General features: G+C 41.4%; 1 protein-coding gene across 1 annotated transcript; it reads right to left on the reverse strand.

Annotated features, from left to right (window-relative positions):
* Positions 1–371: 371 nt before the first annotated feature.
* On the reverse strand, positions 372–22617 carry SHCBP1L (SHC binding and spindle associated 1 like; the record flags this gene model as incomplete). Its single annotated transcript, XM_081866513.1, has 10 exons — positions 372–1204; positions 1339–1461; positions 1895–2145; positions 3364–3517; positions 4428–4533; positions 11222–11440; positions 12349–12435; positions 15215–15429; positions 21219–21368; positions 22393–22617. 10 exons carry the CDS (start codon positions 22615–22617, stop codon positions 968–970), a joined length of 1767 nt encoding a protein of 588 aa, XP_081722639.1. The 3' UTR covers positions 372–967.
* Between the last annotated feature and the right edge of the window lie 188 nt (positions 22618–22805).

Raw genomic sequence — 22805 nt, forward strand, 5'->3', positions numbered from 1 at the left:
GAGTACTATCCTAGGCCTCTTAAGACAAGCTATGTTTGTTCCTCATCATTATCTCTTTTTGACATCTTGTTGGGGAAATAAAACTATGGTAATAGTTATGCTGAAACTAAGTATTTTTCAGAATATAAGATGCCCTCATGTATAAGACAACCCCTATATTTTTTTTACCCAAAATTAAGAAATCTGAACAGCCTGGGCTGCCCATACCAGAACCCCTGTGCATTCACCATCCATGTATAAGACAACCCCCAATTTTTGACTATTTTTTTTAAAAGCAAAAACCATCATCTTATACACGGGAAAATACGGTAAATTATTAATGATGCCTTCGTGTTAACACTAGATGTGGAAGGATAATAAAAGGGCCAGAAAAACTGACAGTTAACCTTTTAATGTTGAATTGAAAAGGACTAACTCCACTTCCAAGTCCAGAATTCCTTATTTCTCACATAATCAATTTTAAGTAAGTCAAGTTTAGCTCTAGCTCCTCAGTCATACTGTCCCCCGACTTCTATCCTTGACCTGCCAGAAGTATGCTAAATTTTATGGGACTGGCGTTCAAAATATCCTACTTCATTTGTAAGACCTGTTTATAATACAGTAAAAATTAACTCAACAAGACAAACTTGCAGTAATAAATCAGCAGTTTTAACTACTTTTCAGTAAGTCTGAAGGTAGGTTACTGCTGTACAGGCTTTTAAAAAATATATTTGCGAGTTGGAATAGTGAGTACAGAATTCAAACTGATAGCCTCCAAGGGGTTATATTTTGAGCTATAAGCTATGGCTTCTGGTGCCAAAGACTTAAATGGAAATTAAGCTTAAATTCTTGCCAAGCTATGAAGAGCTTTCTCTTTACTAAGAAATAGTAATTACAGTGCTATTTCAGGTTTCATCAGTATCCATAATAACTCTTACTAATATCTTTTAATACAACAAGTTTTCCTTTGTAGCTGAAACCTGTAGCTTCAGTTAACTATGCTGATGCCTTTGGTGTTGTCTTCTAGTATGTTTGTGCTCATCTCAAGGCTCAATTCCTGCATTAGTTTGGAAACAGAATCTTCGCCGTCTCCTGCAGCAGCACATTCCACTGTTCCTTCAGCTGTAGCACACAGCTGCTCAGAAGGCTTAATTATGGTCACTCCATATCCATTGTTACTGTAAATATGATTGTTTTTCATCCTTAGTTTAGGAGCAGGAAGAACCTGTTAAGAAGGAATCAAAAGTTTATTCATAAACTCTCAGTAGCATCTTAATCAAATTATCTTCTTAAACATGGAAATTTTTTCAAATTAATTTAGGTTGTTACAGTAGCATTACATTGTCAACAAAAATTTACCTTAATGTTAATTCCACCAAAACGACCATGTGAGGAGTCACAGGTTCTGAAGTTATTGCAGTGGTGAATTTTGTTACCCTCCAAAGTAGCTGTGCTTCCTGGGTATAACTCGACTCCAGCCCCCTGAGTGCAAAAAACAAAATTTGGGTTGACATGCAACTAGCTGTTCCTACTGATCATGTTATCAGAACAAAATCATTTTTGTGTGTGTGAATACAAGTTAACTGATGCAGATAATTTAGAGTTCTGGTCAGCAACTAGCAGCTGCGCAGTACTGAGGAGTGCATAGAGTACTGGACCAGAACCCCACTTGCATGCTGCAAAACTGATTGGAATCAAGTCTTCTTGTCACATCTACCTTCCCGTCCACTCACACCTCTTTCCTGTGGACCGGCAACTGTAATATTGAAATTTGTGCTATCTATCACTGACATCAAGTCTTTTCATTATTGGTTCCCCTTCTGCATTAAACCAGGTTTTTGTGTATTCGCTGAATGAAAGCATCTTACATTCTCATATGTGTATTGTATCTTGTTTTGAACTGAAATAAGAGTACCTGAGCTCCAGTAATCTCACTGTTTATAATTGTCAGAGAAGCCCCAACAAGTACACAGACACCAGTTCCTTCACACTTCAAAACACAGTTCTCCAAAAATGTGTGTCCAGATTCAACTACTATAATACCATCGAGAGTCCCTTGCTGCTGCACAGTAATATTCATTATCCTCAGATTTTGAGCCCTGGACACTATAAAACTGTCATAGACAGGATCTGAAACAATCACAATTTCCTCTCGTCTTCCAACTCCTAAACAAAATGGAGAAACGGAATTATTAAAATCAATTAAATGTAGAAGTGCACAGAAATTGGACAGTGGGGGTAGGGAGGAAATGTACATTTGACCAAGCAGCTTTAAGTACAGTGGTACCTCGGGTTAAGTCCTTAATTCGTTCCGGAGGTCCGTACTTAACCTGAAACTGTTCTTAACCTGAAGCCCCACTTTAGCAAATGGGGCCTCCCGCTGCTGCCGCGCCACCTGAGCACGATTTCTGTTCTCATCCTGAAGCAAAGTTCTTGACCCAAGGTACTATTTCTGGGTTAGCAGAGTCTAACCTGAAGGGTATGTAACCCGAGGTACCACTGTACTTCAAAAAAATAATGGATGGTATTCAATGCTGTCCTTGTACAGCCAGAATGCAGTTTTCCTTTCCTCTCTTCTGAGCCCCCACGCCACCTGCAAAATCTGCTTCAGAGGACTGATGCACATTGGTGGCACAGTTTGGTGGTTGGCTGGTGGCTGTCAGAAAAACAGAGAGCTGACCATGCCTTGCATTTGCTACAATCTGGAGCCAATTCTGAGCCAACTTGGAATTTAGCAGGACACAAAACTGTATGCAGATTGCACTGTATAGTTCCTAACGGGATCCAACACTGATGGCTGCACCCGTGTACAGTGGTACCTCTGGATGCAAACGGGATCCGTTCTGGAGCCCCAGAACCTGAATCTGCGCGTCTGCACGTGTCGTGATTCGCCGCTTCTGCGCATGCCGTCATTTTGAGCATCTGTGCATACGCAAGCGGCAAAACCCGGAAGTAACGCGTTCCGTTACTTCCGGGTCGCCGCGGAGCACAACCCGAAAACGCTCAACCTGAAGCAACTTCAACTCGAGGTATGACTGTAGTCCCAATCAGATCACCAGCAATAGTTGTAAAGCTATGCTCAAGAGCAGGACAGGAGACCATGAAATTAGACCCACTCTTCTACAGCTGATGATTAATTTGCTATTGCAGATAATATGACCAGTGCTGCACGTGTTTGCAGTTGCTTCAGAACTTTATTAAGAAGCTGTAATGCCTATAATAAAAGACACAAACAAGAAATGTTTTTATATAAAACCTTAAGTGATTCACTCTCCAAATTCTGAAAACCTGAAAGAGCCTCACATTTAACCAATCTTTATTCTAATAGTTGGTTTTAGTTTTCTTAATCTATTTGATAAAAACCACAGCAGGCACACTACTGACCTTTAATAACAATATCTTCAGTTAACATGGAAAGGTTTGCTGCTTTATATTCTCCTGGGAAAATAAGCACATTATCTCCACTGTAACAGCTGTCCAAAGCCAGGTTTAAGTTATCATGCTGCTGAAGAAGTGTGTCTGGGGCTAATTCTTTAACCTGGGCAGATGAGACAGATACAAAGTAAAATCGGGGATTAGCCAGTCTTGTTTTAAAGGTTAATGTGGTTTTTTTAGCCTATCCTTTCACTCTTGCTTCTATGCAGCATACTTCTAGGAACTCTCTGAACTTTACATGCTGTTCCCTACCTACAGTAGAGTGGTACCTCAAGTTACAAATGCCTCAGGTTACAAACTCTGCTAACCTGGAAGAGTTACCTCGAGTTGAGAATTTTGCCCCAGGATGAGAACGGAAATCGTATGCCGGCAGCGCAGCAGCAGCAGCAAGAGGCCCCATTAGCAAAAGCATGCCTCTGGTTAAGAACAGTTTCAGGTTAAGAACAGACCTCTGGAACAAATTAAGTTCGTAACTAGAAGTACCACTGTACACATTAGTTTCCTTCTGTATTAAGTGCACAAGTGTTGTTAGCATTTCTCTAAAAAACAAAACAAAAAACAATTTGGGCAAAGTTCCTTTATGGGTTATGTGTGTAAGTGCCATATTGGATGAGACCAGCACCAAGATGACAGGCTCTCTGAAATGATAATAGTGTTTCCATAAACACCTTGCCAGTGCAAAAATGCTATTCTTCATCTACTTTGCTAGCACTAAAACAAACAGCAGCTTATTAGGACAGTTTTTAAACTGAAATTAAATCAAAAGACTGCTGAATTCAATCCCCTTCCAGCCAGACTGCTTTCGGGAGAATCGTGAAGAGAGCAGAAGGCAACAGCTAAGTCTACAGTATTTCAAAATAAAAGAATCCTGCACCTTACAGTTCTACAAAGGGAGCAATAATGGAAGAGCTGTTTGGGTAGGGTTGGAGAGAAGAAGGGATATCAAGGAAAGCTTGCTGAAGGAGAAGCAGCAGTCTCAGCTACTTGGATATTTATTCAAATGAACTCCTTACCATGTCTGCTGCTGCTGTTTTTGCAACAATGTAAGTTACAGTTTTTCCATCATCTCTGTGTCCTTTCCTACGTTTCAAAATTCTTGGGGTCAGAGGTCCATGAGCCCTAAAATTTAAAATGAACTTTGTACTATCAGTAATGCCTTAGGCAAAGCATTCTGTAGATGTATTTAAATAAAATTGGCTTCAAGTATGCTTAGCACTGTATTTCTTTCAGCTTTACACAGATACAGACATTTAAGCCTAAACAATATCCCTACAGAAAATGAGCATACCAGAAATGTCTGGCATGACAAAGCCTTGAAAATGCAAAGCGAAAAAATACGAAGCATTCAGTATTTTTACTCTTTACCAGACAACTTCATTTACAACTGATGTAATTGCACTGTAGGCCCTAGAAATATTTACTATGAATATTGGCTTAAAATGAATAAAATTTGAACTTCAACTACTTAAAGTATAAAGAGTATTCAAGGCAGCTAATTAAAAATAACTAAAGGGTGCTGCATCAAAGCTATTTGAAAGCATTTTTATCAACCATTTTGGAGGGGAGATTAATCTTTAAAAGCAGAAACCAATATATTCACAGATCATTAGTATTACAAACTTAGTATCTGCTAGTATAAGAAAAAAAGATTTTTAAACGTTTTCATGCTCCATGTCCTCTGCCCCCCAGTGTTTTCTAAATAATTCATTCAATTTTTGAACTTTTGCTCTATTAAATATTTTAATGAAATTGAAGCATAGAATATAATAATTATTACAAAAGAATATACATATTTAAATAAACTTACATAGTCTTAAGTATAAAAGACCAGCTGAACTGGCAGCTTTTACATCACAGGGAACTGCAGAACAAAGTGAGCCCCGTGGAATTTAATAGAACTAAACAGACATGCTAACTGTCGCATGGTAACAAGGAGGAGTCCTGCTTTTCTACAACTAATCCTTTCTAACTCTAAAATAAGAGTTCATTGTAAGTGAAGTTCCACCAAATAGAAAACCTATTACACTGGATTTTAGGTACTTTTTCCTTCATTGTCTAGATTAATATGAAGGGGAAAGTACCTAAAATGCACTGTAATAGGTTTTCTATTTGGTGGAACTTCACTTACCACCATGACCCTAATTACTTATGGAAATATGTACAATTGTGGGAAGAACACATTGTTACTAAGTTCACAGCTGTCAACTTTTCCGTTTTCTTGTGAGGAATCCTATTCGGAATAAGGGAATTTCCCTTAAAAAAAGGGAAATGTTGACAGCTATGTAAGTTCAGAAAGTTTCTTTATGATTATACAAAACACAGCTAGCAGCTCTACAAGTTCTCAGATAGGAATTTCCCCATTCTTCTGAGTTGCCAGACACTGAAACTAGCAGCATAATTACTCATGCAGACATGTAACCTACCTTGGCTCCTGCCTTTCAAAAAATGAAGCAATCCATTACAAATTCTGCAAATTGTTGATCTGGATAAATCTACTGGCATTATGATGATTATCTTAACTAATAAATAAATAATTAGTTATTTATCATATGTGGCTCTCATGCCATTCCCACCAATTTCAATGGAATTTGCTTTCTTTTAAGCGTATTCAGAAGAGCTGCTTTTGTTCTTCCCATTGATGACAAAAATGGTATGAAAATTAAGTATTTTCTGTTATTTACTACTGCAAACATTTCTTAATAAAAGTATGTACATACACTTAAAGGAACCAAATTTAAGGCTATGGCAGAGTTTCCCAATTTAATATTTATTCAACTGTTACACCAAACAGAATAAAAAACAGAAATGCAAAAACTAGTAAACAGGTGTATACCCAAATGTCCAATCCTGTAATTTCAAGTCTCTGCCTTAATGGTACAATCTGAAAACATACGAGGAGAAATGTCCAGGCCACAGCTGTAGTGTCAGGAGTATTTCATTTATCATCTATGATTTTATGAAGGCACTTTAGGCACAACAGGACAGACAGTTAAGGTGACATCATTTCATCAGATATCTCCTAGCAATTGTTTATAATGGAAATACACAATATAACTACACCAGGACACGCCAATCTGAGTGTACATCTACACAAATTATGGTCAATGTAATTAAACATATACAGTGGTACCTCGGTTTTTTAACGTCTCCGTTGACTAATATTTTGGTTTTCAAATGCTGTAAGCCCGGAAGTAAATGCTGTTGTTTTCGAACGCGCCTTGGAAGTCAAACTGGAAATTAGGCTTCTGTATTCGAGTTTATCGTTTTGAGGCTTCCGTACTGAGTTTTCAGTTTTCGAACATTTCGAAACTTGAACTGTCTTCCAGAACAGATTACGTTCAGATTACGTTGTGGCTGATTAGCTGCTCTCCCTGTGCAAAGGTCAGAGGGGGCAGGGTTTCTGTTGAGGCAGGTGATTAGCTGTGGGAGGAGCTTATCAGAGCTTGCAGGGCAGCGGCACGCACAGTTTAATCCATCTCTTAGATTTAGGGGAGCTAGTCTCAAACGTTTGTTGGGGGAGACCTAGGGTTTTTTTGGGGGGGAGTTATTTGTCCTGTCTGCACGCTTCTTATGATGGAGGACCACTGTAGCCAGCCCCAACGACACGTTCTCAAGATGGAGAGTGAGGGAACAGCTGCAGTCGCCTGCGGTTCCTGCACAATGTTTGCCATCTTGCCAAAGGTGGCAGGCACCTTTACCTGCAGCAATCGCATGTTGGTTGCCCTCTTAAAAGACAAAGTCCAGCAACTGGAGGAACGTGTGTCTACGCTCCAAAGAATTAGAGAGCTGGAGCTCTTCTTGGAAGCAACAGAGCACACTGTCTCCACCAAGGAGGAGACAGGGGACTCCCCTGAGAAGGAGGCTAGTTCACCAACACAGGAGCCAGATATATGGAGAAGCGTGACTCAAAGAAGTAGGAGGCCCAGGGTTCGCTCTGATTGTTTAGAAATACACAATCGCTTTGAGGTCCTCTCCCCTAGCATAGAAGATGAAGAGCAGACTCCATTTGAGGATCTCTCCCTCGTTACAGTCGATCAGGTATATGAAGATGAGCAGCAAAGTCAGTCCTCAGGGAATGTGCAGGCGACCTTGGAACGGACAGATCACGGAAGAACCCCGACCAAACCTAAGAGGAGGCGTGTAGTGCTGATAGGGGATTCCTTACTGAGGGGAACAGAAGCAGTGATCTGTGGGCCTGACAAGATGTCTCGGGAAGTGTGCTGTCTCCCCGGGGCTAAGATCCAAGATGTAACTGAACGACTGCAAGGAATCATAAAACCCACTGACAAATACCCCTTCCTCTTGGTTCATGTGGGAACCAATGACACTGCAAGCAATAGCCTCCAGAAGATCAAAAGAGACTATGAGGCTCTGGGCAGGAAATTGAAGCAATTAAATGCACAAATTGTCATCTCATCTGTCCTCCCAGTTGAACGATGTGGCCCAGGGAGAGAGGGAAAAATAGTAGAAGTGAACAGCTGGCTTCGCAAATGGTGTAAACAGGAACGGTTTGGATTCTTAGATCACGGACTGCAGTTTCTTGAAGATGGACTTCTGGCAAGAGATGGGCTGCACCTCACAACGGTTGGGAGGAATGTTTTTGCCAAAAATCTCAGAAACCTCATCAGGAGGGCTTTAAACTGACTAATGTGGGGGAGGAAGACAGTGCTCCTGAAGGTAGGAGTCTATCAATTGATGAAGATGATCATCCAAATGTCATAGACCAAATGGAGCAAACAGCACGCAGACCTAGTGGTGGGAGGAAAAAATCCTTAAATAAGAGACACGGGGGAATGATTAATGGACTTCAATGCCTGTACACTAATGCGCAAAGCATGGGTAATAAACAAGATGAGCTTGAGCTCTTGGTACAGCAAACTAAATATGACATAATAGGCATCACTGAAACATGGTGGGATAAGTCCCACAACTGGAATGTAATAATGAAGGGTTACAATCTATTTCAGAGAAACAGACCAGACAAGAAAGGAGGAGGAGTGGCGTTATATGTCAGGGATGTGTATACCTGTGAAGAGATCCAAGATTTAGAACCTCAAAGCCAAAGTGAGAGCATTTGGGTCAAAATTAAGGGAGAGAAGAATAACAGGGACCTCATTGTGGGAGTTTACTATAGATCCCCAAGCCAAACGGAGGACATAGATGATGCCTTCCTGGAACAGATGGCCAAGCATGCAAAAGGAAGGGAGATAGTAGTAATGGGGGACTTCAATTACCCGGATATTTGTTGGATGTCAAACTCAGCCAAGAGCATAAGGTCAAACAGATTCCTCACTGGCCTTGCAGACAACTTCATTGTCCAGAAAGTGGGAGAAGCAACAAGAGGAACAGCCATTTTAGATCTGGTCCTAACCAATGTTGATGACCTGGTTAGTGGGGTAGAAGTGGAAGGATCATTAGTGATCATTAGTGATCATGCTCTTCTGAAGTTTACTATACAGCGGAAAGGAGCAGCCAAGCATACTAGGACTCAATTTCTTGACTTTAAGAAAGCCGACTTCATAAAACTTAGGGAAGTGCTGGGTGAGATCCCATGGACAGTAATATTAAAAGGAAAGGGATTTCATGATGGCTGGGAGTTTGTTAAGATGGAGATAGTAAAAGCACAACTTCAGGCAATACCAATGAGACGGAAACATGGAAGGTGCCTAAAGAAGCCGGGGTGGCTATCTAAAGAACTTTTAACTGAGTTAAGATTTAAAAAGGATGTGTACAAAAAATGGAAAAGGGGGGAAACCACCAAAGAGGAATTCAAACAAATAGCCAGCACGTGTAGACACAAAGTCAGAAAAGCTAAAGCACAGAATGAACTCAGGCTTGCTAGAGAGGTTAAAAGCAACAAAAAAGGCTTTTATGGGTATGTTCGTAGCAAAAGGAAGAACAAAGAAACAGTGGGGTCACTCAGAGGAGAAGATGGTGAAATGCAAACGGGGGACACAGAAAGGGCTGAACTCCTCAATGCCTTCTTTGCCTCAGTCTTTTCCGATAAAGAAAACAATGCCCGACCTGAAGAATTTGGAGCAAATGATTCAGCAGAGGAAACACGGCCCAGAATAACTAAGGAGATAGTACAAGAATACTTGGCTAGTTTAGATGTATTCAAGTCTCCAGGGCCAGATGAACTGCATCCAAGAGTATTAAAAGAACTGGCAGATGTGATCTCAGAACCACTGGCAGTCATCTTTGAGAATTCCTGGAGAACAGGCGAAGTCCCGGCAGACTGGAGGAGGGCAAATGTTGTCCCTATTTTCAAAAAGGGGAAAAGAGAGGACCCAAATAATTACCACCCAGTCAGTCTGACATTAATACCAGGGAAGATTCTGGAGCAGATCATTAAGCAAACAGTCTGTGAGCACCTAGAAAGGAATGCTGTGATCACCAATAGTCAGCATGGATTTCTGAAAAATAAGTCATGTCAGACTAACCTGATCTCGTTTTTTGACAGAATTACAAGCCTGGTAGATGAAGGGAACGCAGTGGATGTAGCCTACCTTGATTTCAGCAAGGCATTTGACAAGGTGCCCCATGATATTCTTGTAAAGAAGCTGGTAAAATGCGGTCTTGACTATGCTACCACTCAGTGGATTTGTAACTGGCTGACGGACCGAACCCAAAGGGTGCTCATCAATGGTTCCTCTTCATCCTGGAGAAGAGTGACTAGTGGGGTGCCACAGGGTTCTGTCTTGGGCCCGGTCTTATTCAACATCTTTATCAACGACTTGGATGATGGACTCAAGGGCATTCTGATCAAATTTGCAGATGACACCAAACTGGGAGGGGTGGCTAACACCCCAGAGGACAGGATCACACTTCAAAATGATCTTGACAGATTAGAGAACTGGGCCAAAACAAACAAGATGAATTTTAATAGGGAGAAATGTAAAGTATTGCACTTGGGCAAAAAAAAATGAGAGGCACAAATACAAGATGGGTGACACCTGGCTTGAGAGCAGTACATGTGAAAAGGATCTAGGAGTCTTGATTGACCACAAACTTGACATGAGCCAACAGTGTGACGCGGCAGCTAAAAAAGCCAATGCAATTCTGGGCTGCATCAATAGGAGTATTGCATCTAGATCAAGGGAAGTAATAGTGCCACTGTATTCTGCTCTGGTCAGACCTCACCTGGAGTACTGTGTCCAGTTCTGGGCACCACAGTTCAAGAAGGACACTGAGAAACTGGAACGTGTCCAGAGGAGGGCAACCAAAATGGTCAAAGGCCTGGAAACGATGCATTATGAAGAACGGCTAAGGGAGCTGGGCATGTTTATCCTGGAGAAGAGGAGGTTAAGGGGTGATATGATAGCCATGTTCAAATATATAAAAGGATGTCACATAGAGAGGGAGAAAGGTTGTTTTCTGCTGCTCCAGAGAAGCGGACACGGAGCAATGGTTCCAAACTACAAGAAAAAAGATTCCACCTAAACATTAGGAAGAACTTCCTGATAGTAAGAGCTGTTCGACAGTGGAATTTGCTGCCAAGGAGTGTGGTGGAGTCTCCTTCTTTGGAGGTCTTTAAGCAGAGGCTTGACAACCATATGTCAGGAGTGCTCTGATGGTGTTTCCTGCTTGGCAGGGGGTTGGACTCGATGGCCCTTGTGGTCTCTTCCAACTCTATGATTCTATGATTCTACGTTCGAAAACCGAGGTACCACTGTAGTAACATCTAATTCACTAACAAATGAATTGTACTTACAATTAATAAAGCAATAGGTAATTAAAACAAGCTATTTGGACAACAAGCAAAATAATTGAACCATTTTTTTAAATCAATGCCAACTTAAATTACCTCAGGCGTAAATCTTCCCATATTTTCAACAATCCACATAGCATTATCAATTCATAATACTTTTTCCAACATTCAACTGCTTCTTCTGCTGTGGGTTCTTCTTTAATATTACTTTGGTAATGAATCAACTCCAAATGCAGACTTTTGTACTTTTCAAGATTTCTTCTAAAACGATGAGCAATCGGAGCAGGGATAGTCCCATTCTGAATATCACACCAACTATGAAGATTTAAGAAAATTAGAGCTTCTCCTTTTGAAACTTTATGCAAAAACTAAGCTCTACTAGTTCTCTCAAACAGCAGATCAGGAGGTTAACTTGAATAAGAACTGCATCACTTAAAACTCCCTCCTCCACATAGAGGAGGGAGAAAGGTTGTTTTCTGCTGCTCCAGAGAAGCGGACACGGAGCAATGGTTCCAAACTACAAGAAAGAAGATTCCACCTAAACATTAGGAAGAACTTCCTGACAGTAAGAGCTGTTCAACAGTGGAATTTGCTGCCAAGGAGTGTGGTGGAGTCTCCTTCTTTGGAGGTCTTTAAGCAGAGGCTTGACAACCATATGTCAGGAGTGCTCTGATGGTGTTTCCTGCTTGGCAGGGGGTTGGACTCGATGGCCCTTGGGGTCTCTTCCAACTCTATGATTCTATGATTCTATGAAAACTGCAGGTGAAGTTGCTCTCATGACAGGATGTCCCTCTATATATTAAAACAAATAAAATCCAATTTATGTTATGGAAATTAATGGCTTCTAACCTAGCCCTCTTCATCACTCAGTAGAGCCTTCACCAAAAATCTGAAGTACTTCCTCATCTGCTGTTTGTGAGAACTATTCCTGAGCAGCATAAGGTAAAGGTAAAGGGACCCCTGACCATTAGGTCCAGTCGTGGCCGACTCTGGGGTTGTGGCGTTCATCTTGCTTTATTGGCTGAGGGAGCTGGCGCACAGCTTCTGGGTCATGTGGCCAGCATGACTGCTTCTGGAGAACCAGCGCAGCACACGGAAACGGCGTTTACCTTCCCGCTGGAGCGGTACCTATTTATCTAGTTGCACTTTGACATGCTTTCGAGCTGTTAGGTTGGCAGGAGCAGGGACTGAGCAACGGGAGCTCACCTGAGCAGCATACTTACATCTTAATTCTCTCTTCTATCAGTGCAGCATAGGTCTCGCTCTTTTCATCATCATCCCAGTCTCTCCAAAGGAAGTCATAGAAGAACCTAAATAAAAACCCATAGTTGCATTGCATTGATAATTATTATAAAAAGTACCTAAGTATATACAGCTACAAAGTTTAGGAGGCACTTGGGAGACTGGAGAAAGAGGACTACCATCTTTGGCACTCCCTAGTACTTGAGTAGAGACAAGGGCACCATCTAGCTGCTGTGAACCATTTGGCCTTGTGAGACCTTGCCTGTTCTGAACTGCATTTAAGCCAAGCTACTGTGGCCCCATGGAGTGCCATGAACCCAGTTTTAGGATGGTTCAGTGTTATTTTTGTTTATTTTGCTTTGAACTCTAATTTTTATATTTGCTCTGTATTAGTTATCTATTAAGTCTAGATTACTGAATTGTGATACTCAATTCCTTATGGGTTATATCCAGTTGTGGCAGCTTGTTAATGCAACAACCATTACAACAGCCTCACCTTACAACAGCACAGCCACCAAATCCAATGGATGTCCTCCCCTTGTGAAAGATGTCACCCGATTGCCAGCACAACTGCTACTGTTATACAGTCGTACCTCTGCTTACGTATCCCTCTGGTTCTGTAAACTTCAGGATACGTAAGCCGCAAACCCGGAAGTATATTTTTGGCTTTTTGGCACGTGTGCATGCGCAGAAGCGCTCCACCGCCACGCGCACGTGCCCAGAAGCGGTCCCTCCAATTGTGGAATCCTCGGGATCTGACCGGAGCTCCAGAACAGATCCCGTTTGCAACCGGAGGTGCCACTGTACTCTGTGGCACTTAAGCTTGTGTGCTAACACAGAATAACATCAACTGTCAATCTTTTTGAACTAACACAATGTTGGATCTCATCCTTTCTTTAATCATTTTTATCTTACTTGAATTTTTTATATGTTTTGTGACATACTATTTTTCAGAAGTTATGCATTTTGCTAATAAGTTGATTTTTGTTGAGATGCTTTGGGTATATTTTACTGTAGAAAATGGACATGTAAATAAGCTAAAAAAGGACATTCACTGCCAGAATATCTAGCAAAAATATATAGCAGAAATAATGAAATTCAGAAGGCAAAAGAGGGAAAAGCAAAATAAAAGTTTACAAAATTAATTTTGTTAATCTTGCTATACCTCTTCCTATACAGTACAGAAAAACTGTAATGTACAAGCTGTCTATATTACGTCAACTTTACCGTATTATTGGTACACAATACAGTGGTACCTCGGGTTACATACGCTTCAGGTTACAGACGCTTCAGGTTACAGACTCCACTAACCCAGAAATAGTACCTCGGGTTAAGAACTTTGTTTCAGGATGAGAACAGAAATCATGCTCCGGCGGCGTGGCAGCAGCGGGAGGCCCCATTAGCTAAAGTGGTGCTTCAGGTTAAGAACAGGTTCAGGTTAAGAACGGACCTCCGGAACGAATTAAGTACTTAACCCAAGGTACCACTGTAATGTAGTCCATCTTTTTCTCAATAAAAGAATCCTTTCTTACTTCATTTCTGGGAGAGCTGTGTCAGCTAAAATGTATTGTCTTCTCTTATGTCTAAACACCTATCTGCCTGGCTTTGCTTGAATAGGTGCCTTACTTTGGTTTAAAATATTGATGTTCTGTTTTGGGATATTTTTAAATGTCCTTATATTTCTATAAAGTCTTTTATGCTCTCCTTTCTTTCTGCAGCCTAAAGAAATAAAAACTTCTTTATGTTTAGCCATTTGACAGATTGACCACATTAACCCCAGAATATTGTAAAAGAGTAGCAGGTGAGGAAGCAAAGCAGGCTTCCTTTATATATAAAAAAATAGAAAGATTAAAGCAAAATACAGAACTGACATGAACTCACACTTCCCCCAAAGGTGGGACCAAATATTGGTTAGGTTCTGTTTATTTTTGGCTAAACTTCTTTAAACTCAAAAGTTTGGATGAAATTGCCTACAACAAACCCTTGAATAAACTGTAGTCACTAATTAGATACAATGGCTGAATAACATCTGTTGAAAATCTCCTGGAAGTAGTATTTTAAAGCATAATAAGTGGGATGGCCACATTAGTCAAAGCAGCTGACATATGGCAGGAACTTACAGCTCCAAACCAAGAAGAATCAAATTAAAGATAAGAATCAAAACAAGGCCCCAGGGAAATAATGTTCCTACATCAGCCATGGCTCCAGATGACAGACCGGTAAGTCAACAAGGATCTGAGATAAAATACTACAAGAATATGCAATTGAAGCAACAGGCACCTAACTTCTGGAAACCACAGATTCATAATGTCAGTGCTACAAATTAGCAGCTCCGAATGGCTAATAACCATTAAAAGAATGCCAGCAGTTCATCCTTGGTACAGGGCTTTCCAAATTTCGCTACATTTTGATGCATCCACTGATCATGTGTTTCTGTTGCCTAAGAGCTGTTAATAATGGGGAGAAAGTAAAGTCCTGAAGGACACATTAACTGACCACTAGTAAGTTTTGTAAGGTTTTAATATTTCAGGGTTCTGTGACTTAAAATGAAATAAAGGAAGCTGCCTTTTATCAGATCAGATTATTTCTCCATCAATCCTGTTATTCTCCACTTTGACCGGTAGCAGCTTGCAAAGCTGTCAGGCAGAGATCTTTCACATCACGATCTGTTACCTGGGATGCCAGGAACCATCACCTGCACATAAAGTGTGTACTCTACCTCCCTAACTTCAAAAATAAGCTTCTACCCTCAGTCTAATATTCTTAAATTCTTTTTCTATTAGTTATTTCTATTTTGTCACACCTTCTTTAATATGCTGTTGAATCCCAAACTCTGGAAAAACATACCTCACAATTTCCAAAGCCTTGGCTATATCATACACTGCGCTGTCCTGCCCCTCTACAGGATAGACTTCCAAAAGTGGCACACAATGATCCATTTCCTCCAGAACTTCATCAACTAACTGTCTTGGAATATTTGCAATATTAGAGGAAAAGGGTTCAGCTACAGATACAGAAACTTTGAAGTTAGCAGAGGGATTCTGGGGCAGTTTGCAAGTAACCTGTAACAAAGAAACAATTACAAGGTTAAAATAGATTAAGATTTATATATAGATTTCTCAGCTCTTTTGACTTTTGTTATACAATTTATGGCTACAATCCTGTTCTCAAGATAGGTCAACTGAGAGGCTATTGGATATGACACAAGTTATGCTGACACTGCAGCAATTTAAGTCCCCCCACCCACATGGGAGTATAAGATTGCCCAGTCCATTATGCTTAAAGAACATTGAAATGGTAGGTTTTCTAAACACCAGATTATTGAATGCACAAAGACTGAAAAATGTCCCTGAGGGCGTCTTCTATTTGTCCCCGTGTCAGTTTCCGTTTATAGTATTGGTTAATTTTTCTAGTAAGGCTGTTTCCCATACTATTTGGTACCATTGGTCCATGCTTACTCCTGACAGGTCTCTCCAGTGTCTGGTTATGATGTTTCTGGTTGCTGAGAGTAGGTGGATTATGAGTTCTTTGTGATATGAGTGGGCATTATTGTCTTGGAAGATGTTTAGTAGGGCCGGTTCTGAGGATATTTCTAATACTTGCTTTGTTATTTTGCATATATCTTTTATAGCTGTTGTCCAGAATGGATTTTGGGGCATTCCCACCACATGTGGAAGTGCACCCTCTCCAGCATTTTGGTGAGGTTCCTGGGCGTATTAGAACTAATTTCCTTGGTGTTAGGTTCCACCTGTAGATTTCCACCTGTAGATGAGTTTCAGAGTGAGTTCTTTCCTTTTTGTTGATATGGATTTAAAGGGGGGTTTAACTTTCTGGTCCACTGAGTGGGGTTAATCTCATAGCCTATGTCGTCCTCCGATTGTTTTTTGATTACGTCTAGGGGGTTTGTGGGGTTTTGGAGTAGCATTTTGTATACTGCAGATACCATCCCTTTGACATGACCCTTTGTTGTTAGGAGGAGGTTTTCGAAGGTTGTCAGGGGACTAGTTGCTGCTTTTACCACTGGATTGTTTAAAAGGGAATGTACGGTAATTGGTGGTGTGTCAGCCAGGGCATTTGGGTGTCTTCTAGTTTATCTTGTATTTCTTGTGTTGATAAGGGTTTGTTATTTTTATAGAAATCTGTTAGGAGATATAGGCCTTTGGTTTGCCAGGTTTTTATTTGGAGGTTTTGTGCTGTGTGGTGGAATAATGGGTGGTATGCCAGGGGAATTAGTTGGGAAGGGGCTGGGAACAGTTTGCCTATTTCTGCTTTCCATGCTTTAAGCATGGTCTGTGTGTAGCTGTTAAGTGTTGTGGGAATTTTGGGGGGGCCACTAGGTGGCGCATCGGAAGATGGCTGACAATAACATCTCTCCGACCCACACGAGGTAATTTGGAGGCTATGATGGGGGTAATTAGCCTCCTTAACCCCCCCAGGATTATGGGGGGGACGGCCCTTGCCTGCTGTGCCCTATACCACCCCCGAATTTGTGGGGGTGGGGGCACTAGGCACAAAGTCCTCCTGTGGGATTTTCGGCACTCCTCGACGCCGTCCCCGATTCGCGCCGCTGGTTGCAATGATCTTTAAAAAGAAACAATTTGGACATGATTAATTGCACATACATCAAGGAAAAAGGGGAGTAAATACTGCTGACAGAAGAGATCTCTGATAACAAGACAACAATAAAATACGAGAAGAACGTAAAGATACGGTATGACAAATGACTGAGGGGGGAGGGGGGGAAAAACCTGCCTCTACCTTTTTATGTGATTTAACAAGAATCCCCTCCCCTAATGAGTCAGAAATTAAGGACTTAAGCTGTGGATTTGAGGCTGTGTGGAGATAAACTTTCGATCCAAAGCAATGTTTCAAGATGAAGCTGAAAAGCTAAGAGTTTTGGAGTGTCACACTCAGGAAAAATACCGTCGCCATTTTGTGAGGCATTGTGGGAGCTCTTGGGTCTGGGAGGAGAAAGAGAGAAATAGAGTTGTTTACATATCGTGAATCAACTCCTCGGTGGGACTTAAGAGCGACAAATGCCAAAATTTACGATGGAAAAAGTGATGTTATCTACAAAGGAGATATATGGAAACCATCTGGACTTAGTGGAGGAACGGGAAATCCACACAGGATTATTACACTTGCTATCGGCTTAAGGAGACTAACAGAAGAGATCGTAAAGGAAAAAGAGAAATTATATGAACAAGATATGATGTGGCAACACCAAGATAAGACTGGATAGAATTATGAACTTTGTTTGGACTGATTGGGACTGATTTGGACATTAACGCAGTAATAAGATGATCTGAATTCCCCTTTGGATCTTGAAGTATGGGTTCCCCCAACAAAATTTAAAAATTTGGCTTTGTAATTCGGAATTTATATGATGTGATTTAATTTGATGTGATTGGCCAGTTAATAAAAATTATTTTTTTTAAAAAAAAGTGTTGTGGGAATTTTCCTTAGTTTGTTTGGGAGGGAAGGAATGGGTATGCTGTGGTGCAGGTATTTTTAACTGTGTCCCCTTCTAGGTGTATCCATTGTTTTGTCTCATCTTTTAGAATATATGGGATTAGGTGGCGTACTTCGTTGGCAATGTAGTATAGTTCTATGTTGGGGATTCCCCATTCTCCCTCTGGGGGGGGGAGGTGCAGGTATTTGGAGCTTATTTTGGGTTTTTTTGTGTGAGAAATAAAGAAGTGTAGGTTTTTTTCTGCCGTTTACAGAGTTGGGATGGGGGAATCCAGACTGGGAGGGTTAGGAATAGGCAGGTTAGATCTGGGAGGGGATCATTTTGATCGTGGCTATTTTGTCTGAGAGAGTGAAGTTCATGTTGTTCCATCTGTTTAGGTCTTTGTAATTTGTCGCCACAAGGGGTTGTAGTTGTGGAGCTATAATTTATTGAGGTTTCTGGTTATTTGTACCCCTAGGTATCTGAACTTGGTCTGGAAAAGTTTTATCTTGGTGACATTATTATACTTTTTTTCAAACCTAAAAATACAATAAAAATAGTACCCTGTTTACACTATATACTATGCTCCCTTGTGTGTAATATGGTCACTGTGTCTCCCCACCTTCTAGAATGCAATCCTAAAAATACCTTACTTAAGGAGCACAATCAAAATTCAACAAGTAAATACTTGGGGAAGGCCTCATACCAAAAGGACTTCACCTCCTGGCAGAGGTTGCCAGGCAGACTTTCCAGGTTACAAAGAATAGCAACCATCACTGGGGGAGCTTCCAGACTACTACTATTTTGCGGTGGGATTCAAGGACATGCAGGCAAATTCAGGTGGCACAATACTTGATTGGAAGGCTTTGTGCAAGAAACCCACCTCCCCTTAAAAGTTCAGACTTCTTGCAACAAGGAAAGTGATGGGGAAATGCACTAGAAAGTGTAGGATGACACTAGCTTTGACACAACGTCGTCTAGCCTCCCCACAAACAAATCAGAATGAATGCTCATCAAAGAACCAACGTTATCTAATTTCTCTGCAAACAACAGGATGAATTATGAACAAACATAAAATATAAACAATTAGAACAAAAACACTGTGGTGACTTTCCCAATAGAGGCAATATCTGTGAAAATAAGAAATATGTGAAATGACTGGATAACTTATAAAGACCTATTAATAGAAGTAGATCAAGAGATAAAATGAAGGAGGTTTGAAGATATAAGAAGTTTAGTATCCAACTGGTTGCAGTATCATCAGCTTAATGAAGTACAGTAGCACCTCAGCTTATGTGACCCTCGGGTAATGTAAACTTTGGGTTGCAAAAGCAGCAAACCCGGAAGTGTTTTGCTGTGTGCACATGCGCAGAAGCGCTCTACTGTGCCGTGCACATGTGCAGAAGCGGTCTGCACACACATACGTGGTCCCTCCAGTTGCGGAAACCTCGGGATCTGACCGGAGCTCCGGAATGGATCCCATCCGCAACCAAGGTACCACTGTATTTAAGTTGGATTTAAAAAATGGTTTTTCAACTAAAACCTCTCTATTTGAAAAAGAGTTGCTAGAAAACAAAAGTAAATTAATTTCCAAAAAGTTCAATCTATTATTGGAATGGCAAACATTCCAATGGCAAACAAAATTGGAATGGCTAGTTTTTATTCCTTACCTGTTTTAAGTCTTATGAGTTCAGTTTATCCATATCTTTTATCTTATGCTGGTCTGTGACAGAAATAAAGTTTGATACTAACTAATACAGCTGAAAAAAGATGAGCAGGTTAAATAAGTGATGATACATTGGGCAAGGGACTTTGGTTATAATATTGAAACAGCAGCATGGAAGAGGTTATGGAATGTAGACTTAAAATTTACAGCATGCTATATTTTGAAAGAAAACTACATGAAAATGATGTACAAATGGTATTTAACTCCTGGTAAAATAGCTCCTGCGGGAAGGTAAACGGAGTTTCCGTGTGCTGCTCTGGTTCACCAGAAGCGGCTTAGTCATGCTGGCCACATGACCTGGAAGCTGTACGCCGGCTCCCTTGGCCAATAAAGCGAGATGAGCGCCGCAATCCCAGAGTCGGTCATGACTGGACCTAATGGTCAGGGGTCCCTTTACCTTTACCCTAGCTAAAATGTATAAATCAAAATCATGCTGGAAATTCAAAGAAAAAAAGGGCACCTTTTACCACATGTGGTCGTCATATAAGGTAATAAAAACCTTCTGGGAGAAGATGAGTTGAAAAAAATGTTAAAGATAACTTTTTCAAAGAAACGAAGCTTTTCTTTTAGGAATATTAGATATCAAATGACCAGAAAAAAACTGTTCATGTATGTGACCACAGCTGCTTGGATGCTGGTAGCCCAGAGATAGAAGGAAGATATGGTCCTGATCAAGGAAGAATGAAAGATAAAATTAATGGACTATGCCCAAATGGCAAAATTAAAGGGAAGAATTAGAAACCAGGAAGAATAAACCAGGAAGAATGGGGAAAATATAAAATTTATTTGAAAAATTATTGTAAACAATTAAATTCATTAGCAGGATTGATTTGAGACTTGTAGTAAAAATTTGAACTAAGGAATATTTAAGGTTTTATTAAAGACTGGAGTTATAAAGGAGATGTGGGGGGGGAGAATTATAACATAAGGATCCACAAAAGGGAGGGAGGGAAGTCAAAGGGGATATATGTATTGTTTTCTGTTTTTAGTTCATGTTTTTATTTGATATATATATGAATCATCAACAAACATGTCATCTGGAAGTGACCTGCAAAAGTCCTGGTTTCACTATAGTCACTGAAAGAAAAAAGGAATGGAACATTCGGAACAGGGGAAATTATCAGAATAGGGCATTTCCTAAGTTATACAGGAGCCAGGCCATTTGGTGCTTTAAAGGGAATACAGGCAATGACTGATTTAGGCACGTCCAAACAACATGTGACCACACTGTGCCAAACCCGGAAGTAGTCCCAAAATGGGATGGAATGGGATGGAGAAGGCTTCTGTGCATTCTACTGACGCATGTGAGGCTCCAGAACGTTACGCTCGAACAAAAGGATTACCTGTATAGAACTATTACAGAACTATGAAAGAAACATGATAAAGGTAAGGCCTCACTGCTTTCAGATGGCTGGATGTAAGTAAGACACTTGAGATAACATTCCCAACGGCATAGCTGAACTGGTGGGAGCTTCACTTTCATCGCACGATGTCTCAGACCCAGTAATAAAAAGGCAAAGTATTCAAAAACTTTCTGAGAGACTTATAATGTTTCCTGCCACAACAAAGTATTCAAATTATGGCTATCTTCAAATTAATATTCACTGAACTGAAAGTACTAATTCTCACCAAATATTTTTTTAAATTAACATTTTAAAGAGAAATGTAGTTACCTCAACAAGCACACCAACATATGGTATGGGAATTTCTTCAGAATTAACAAAAAAAAGTTCTGGATTGGTCTTCCAGATTCCAAGCCATTTTTCCTTCATCTTCAACTTTTCCAAAAGGTATTTGCTAATGGCTTCATTGGCATCTTCTGCCTTTCATGTAAAAGGAGAAAATGTCAGAAATGTATTTGGATATTTTCAGAAACGATCAAAACATAACCTTGCAAATTAATCTATAATACAAAATTGATCCTTTCCCTTTCTGCCCAGCTAGCCAAATCCCTTTCTCTACAGGGTGCGGCCAACCACACACACAATATGTCAATGCATCTACGAGTAGGATTTAGCTGAATGAAACCATCTTTAATTATGAAGTTGTGGGTTGTGAAAATTGAGGGAATTCCTCAGACTGTTTTTCTCAGCACACAAATGCCTATCCTGTAACATAATTTGCTCTGGATGTATGTGTCCCCAGCTCCTTCTTATAAATGTACAATCCGGAGAGGAGTCCCTAAGACAGCTGGGACAGGGCCTTGTATGCCCCTGCCTAGCAACACCGGCAGCCCAGCTGGTGCCAAATGTATTGCTGTTTTCCTTTGGACAGCGGGGGGAGGGGGGGTTGTTTCTTGCCATCTGGGCAGCCCAGGCCCTTCATACTCGCTGCCAAGGGAGGTCACTTCATTGCTGCTAACACAGTTTGACATCCCCCTCAGAGGTGCACTCTGGAGACAGACAGATGCCAACAACTTATTTTTAACATTTTATTTACTTTTAAATTTTATGTGTTTCTATTTTCTTACTATTGTTACCTGCCATAGATGCTATGCAAGCCGAGATTTGTGCACAAATTCTCTAGCTATGTTAAGTAAATAATACATGCCTATACAGTCTCATCAGCCTATTTCTCCCACTTGCTTTCCTGCACATTACATTCAACAAGCGTGCCATCGGTCTACTTGTTAACAGACAGTTGAGCTGTACACTTGTAGTTATTCACATGTAAAGCTGAACGAGTGTAGCCCATGCATATGACACTTATTTGCGCAGTACATATCTGTCAGCCGCCTTGAGTCCCTGTCAGGGGAAAAGGCGGGCTTTACACATCAGTAATGGGGGGGGGGCCGAGGGGGCGGGTTTTCGGGTTTTCGGACGGGCTCTCGTCTTCCTCCCGGTTCACCTTGCAGCCCTTCAGGAGGTCGTCGCAGTACAGCGCCGCCTTCCCGCTGCCGCTCAGAGCTCCCAGGTGAGAGGGAAACGGCGCCGGCAGCGGCCCGGCCTCCTCCTCCGCCGCCGCCGCCGCCCCCGCGCCGCCCCCCACGGGGACAGCCAGGCGGCGCCCCCTCGCCGCCCCCGAGGCCGCCCCCGCTCCCTCCCCCGGCTGCTCAGCGGCGCCGGACGCCATCGCCCCTCGAGCTGCCGCCGCCGCCGCCGCCGCCGCCCCTGCGCGCCCCCCCCCGGCTCCCCGGCAGGGCCTTTATATGCGGGAACTACTTTCCCTGAGGCGGGCCCCTGGCGCGAGGCAGCCAATGGGAGAGGCGGCGGGGCGGAGTTCCGCGCGGTCACAAAGGGACGGTTGGGGGACAGAGCACA

This window comes from Podarcis erhardii (genome assembly GCF_964252035.2).
Source record: "Podarcis erhardii genome assembly, chromosome: 6".
In the NCBI taxonomy this organism is placed as follows: domain Eukaryota; kingdom Metazoa; phylum Chordata; class Lepidosauria; order Squamata; family Lacertidae; genus Podarcis; species Podarcis erhardii.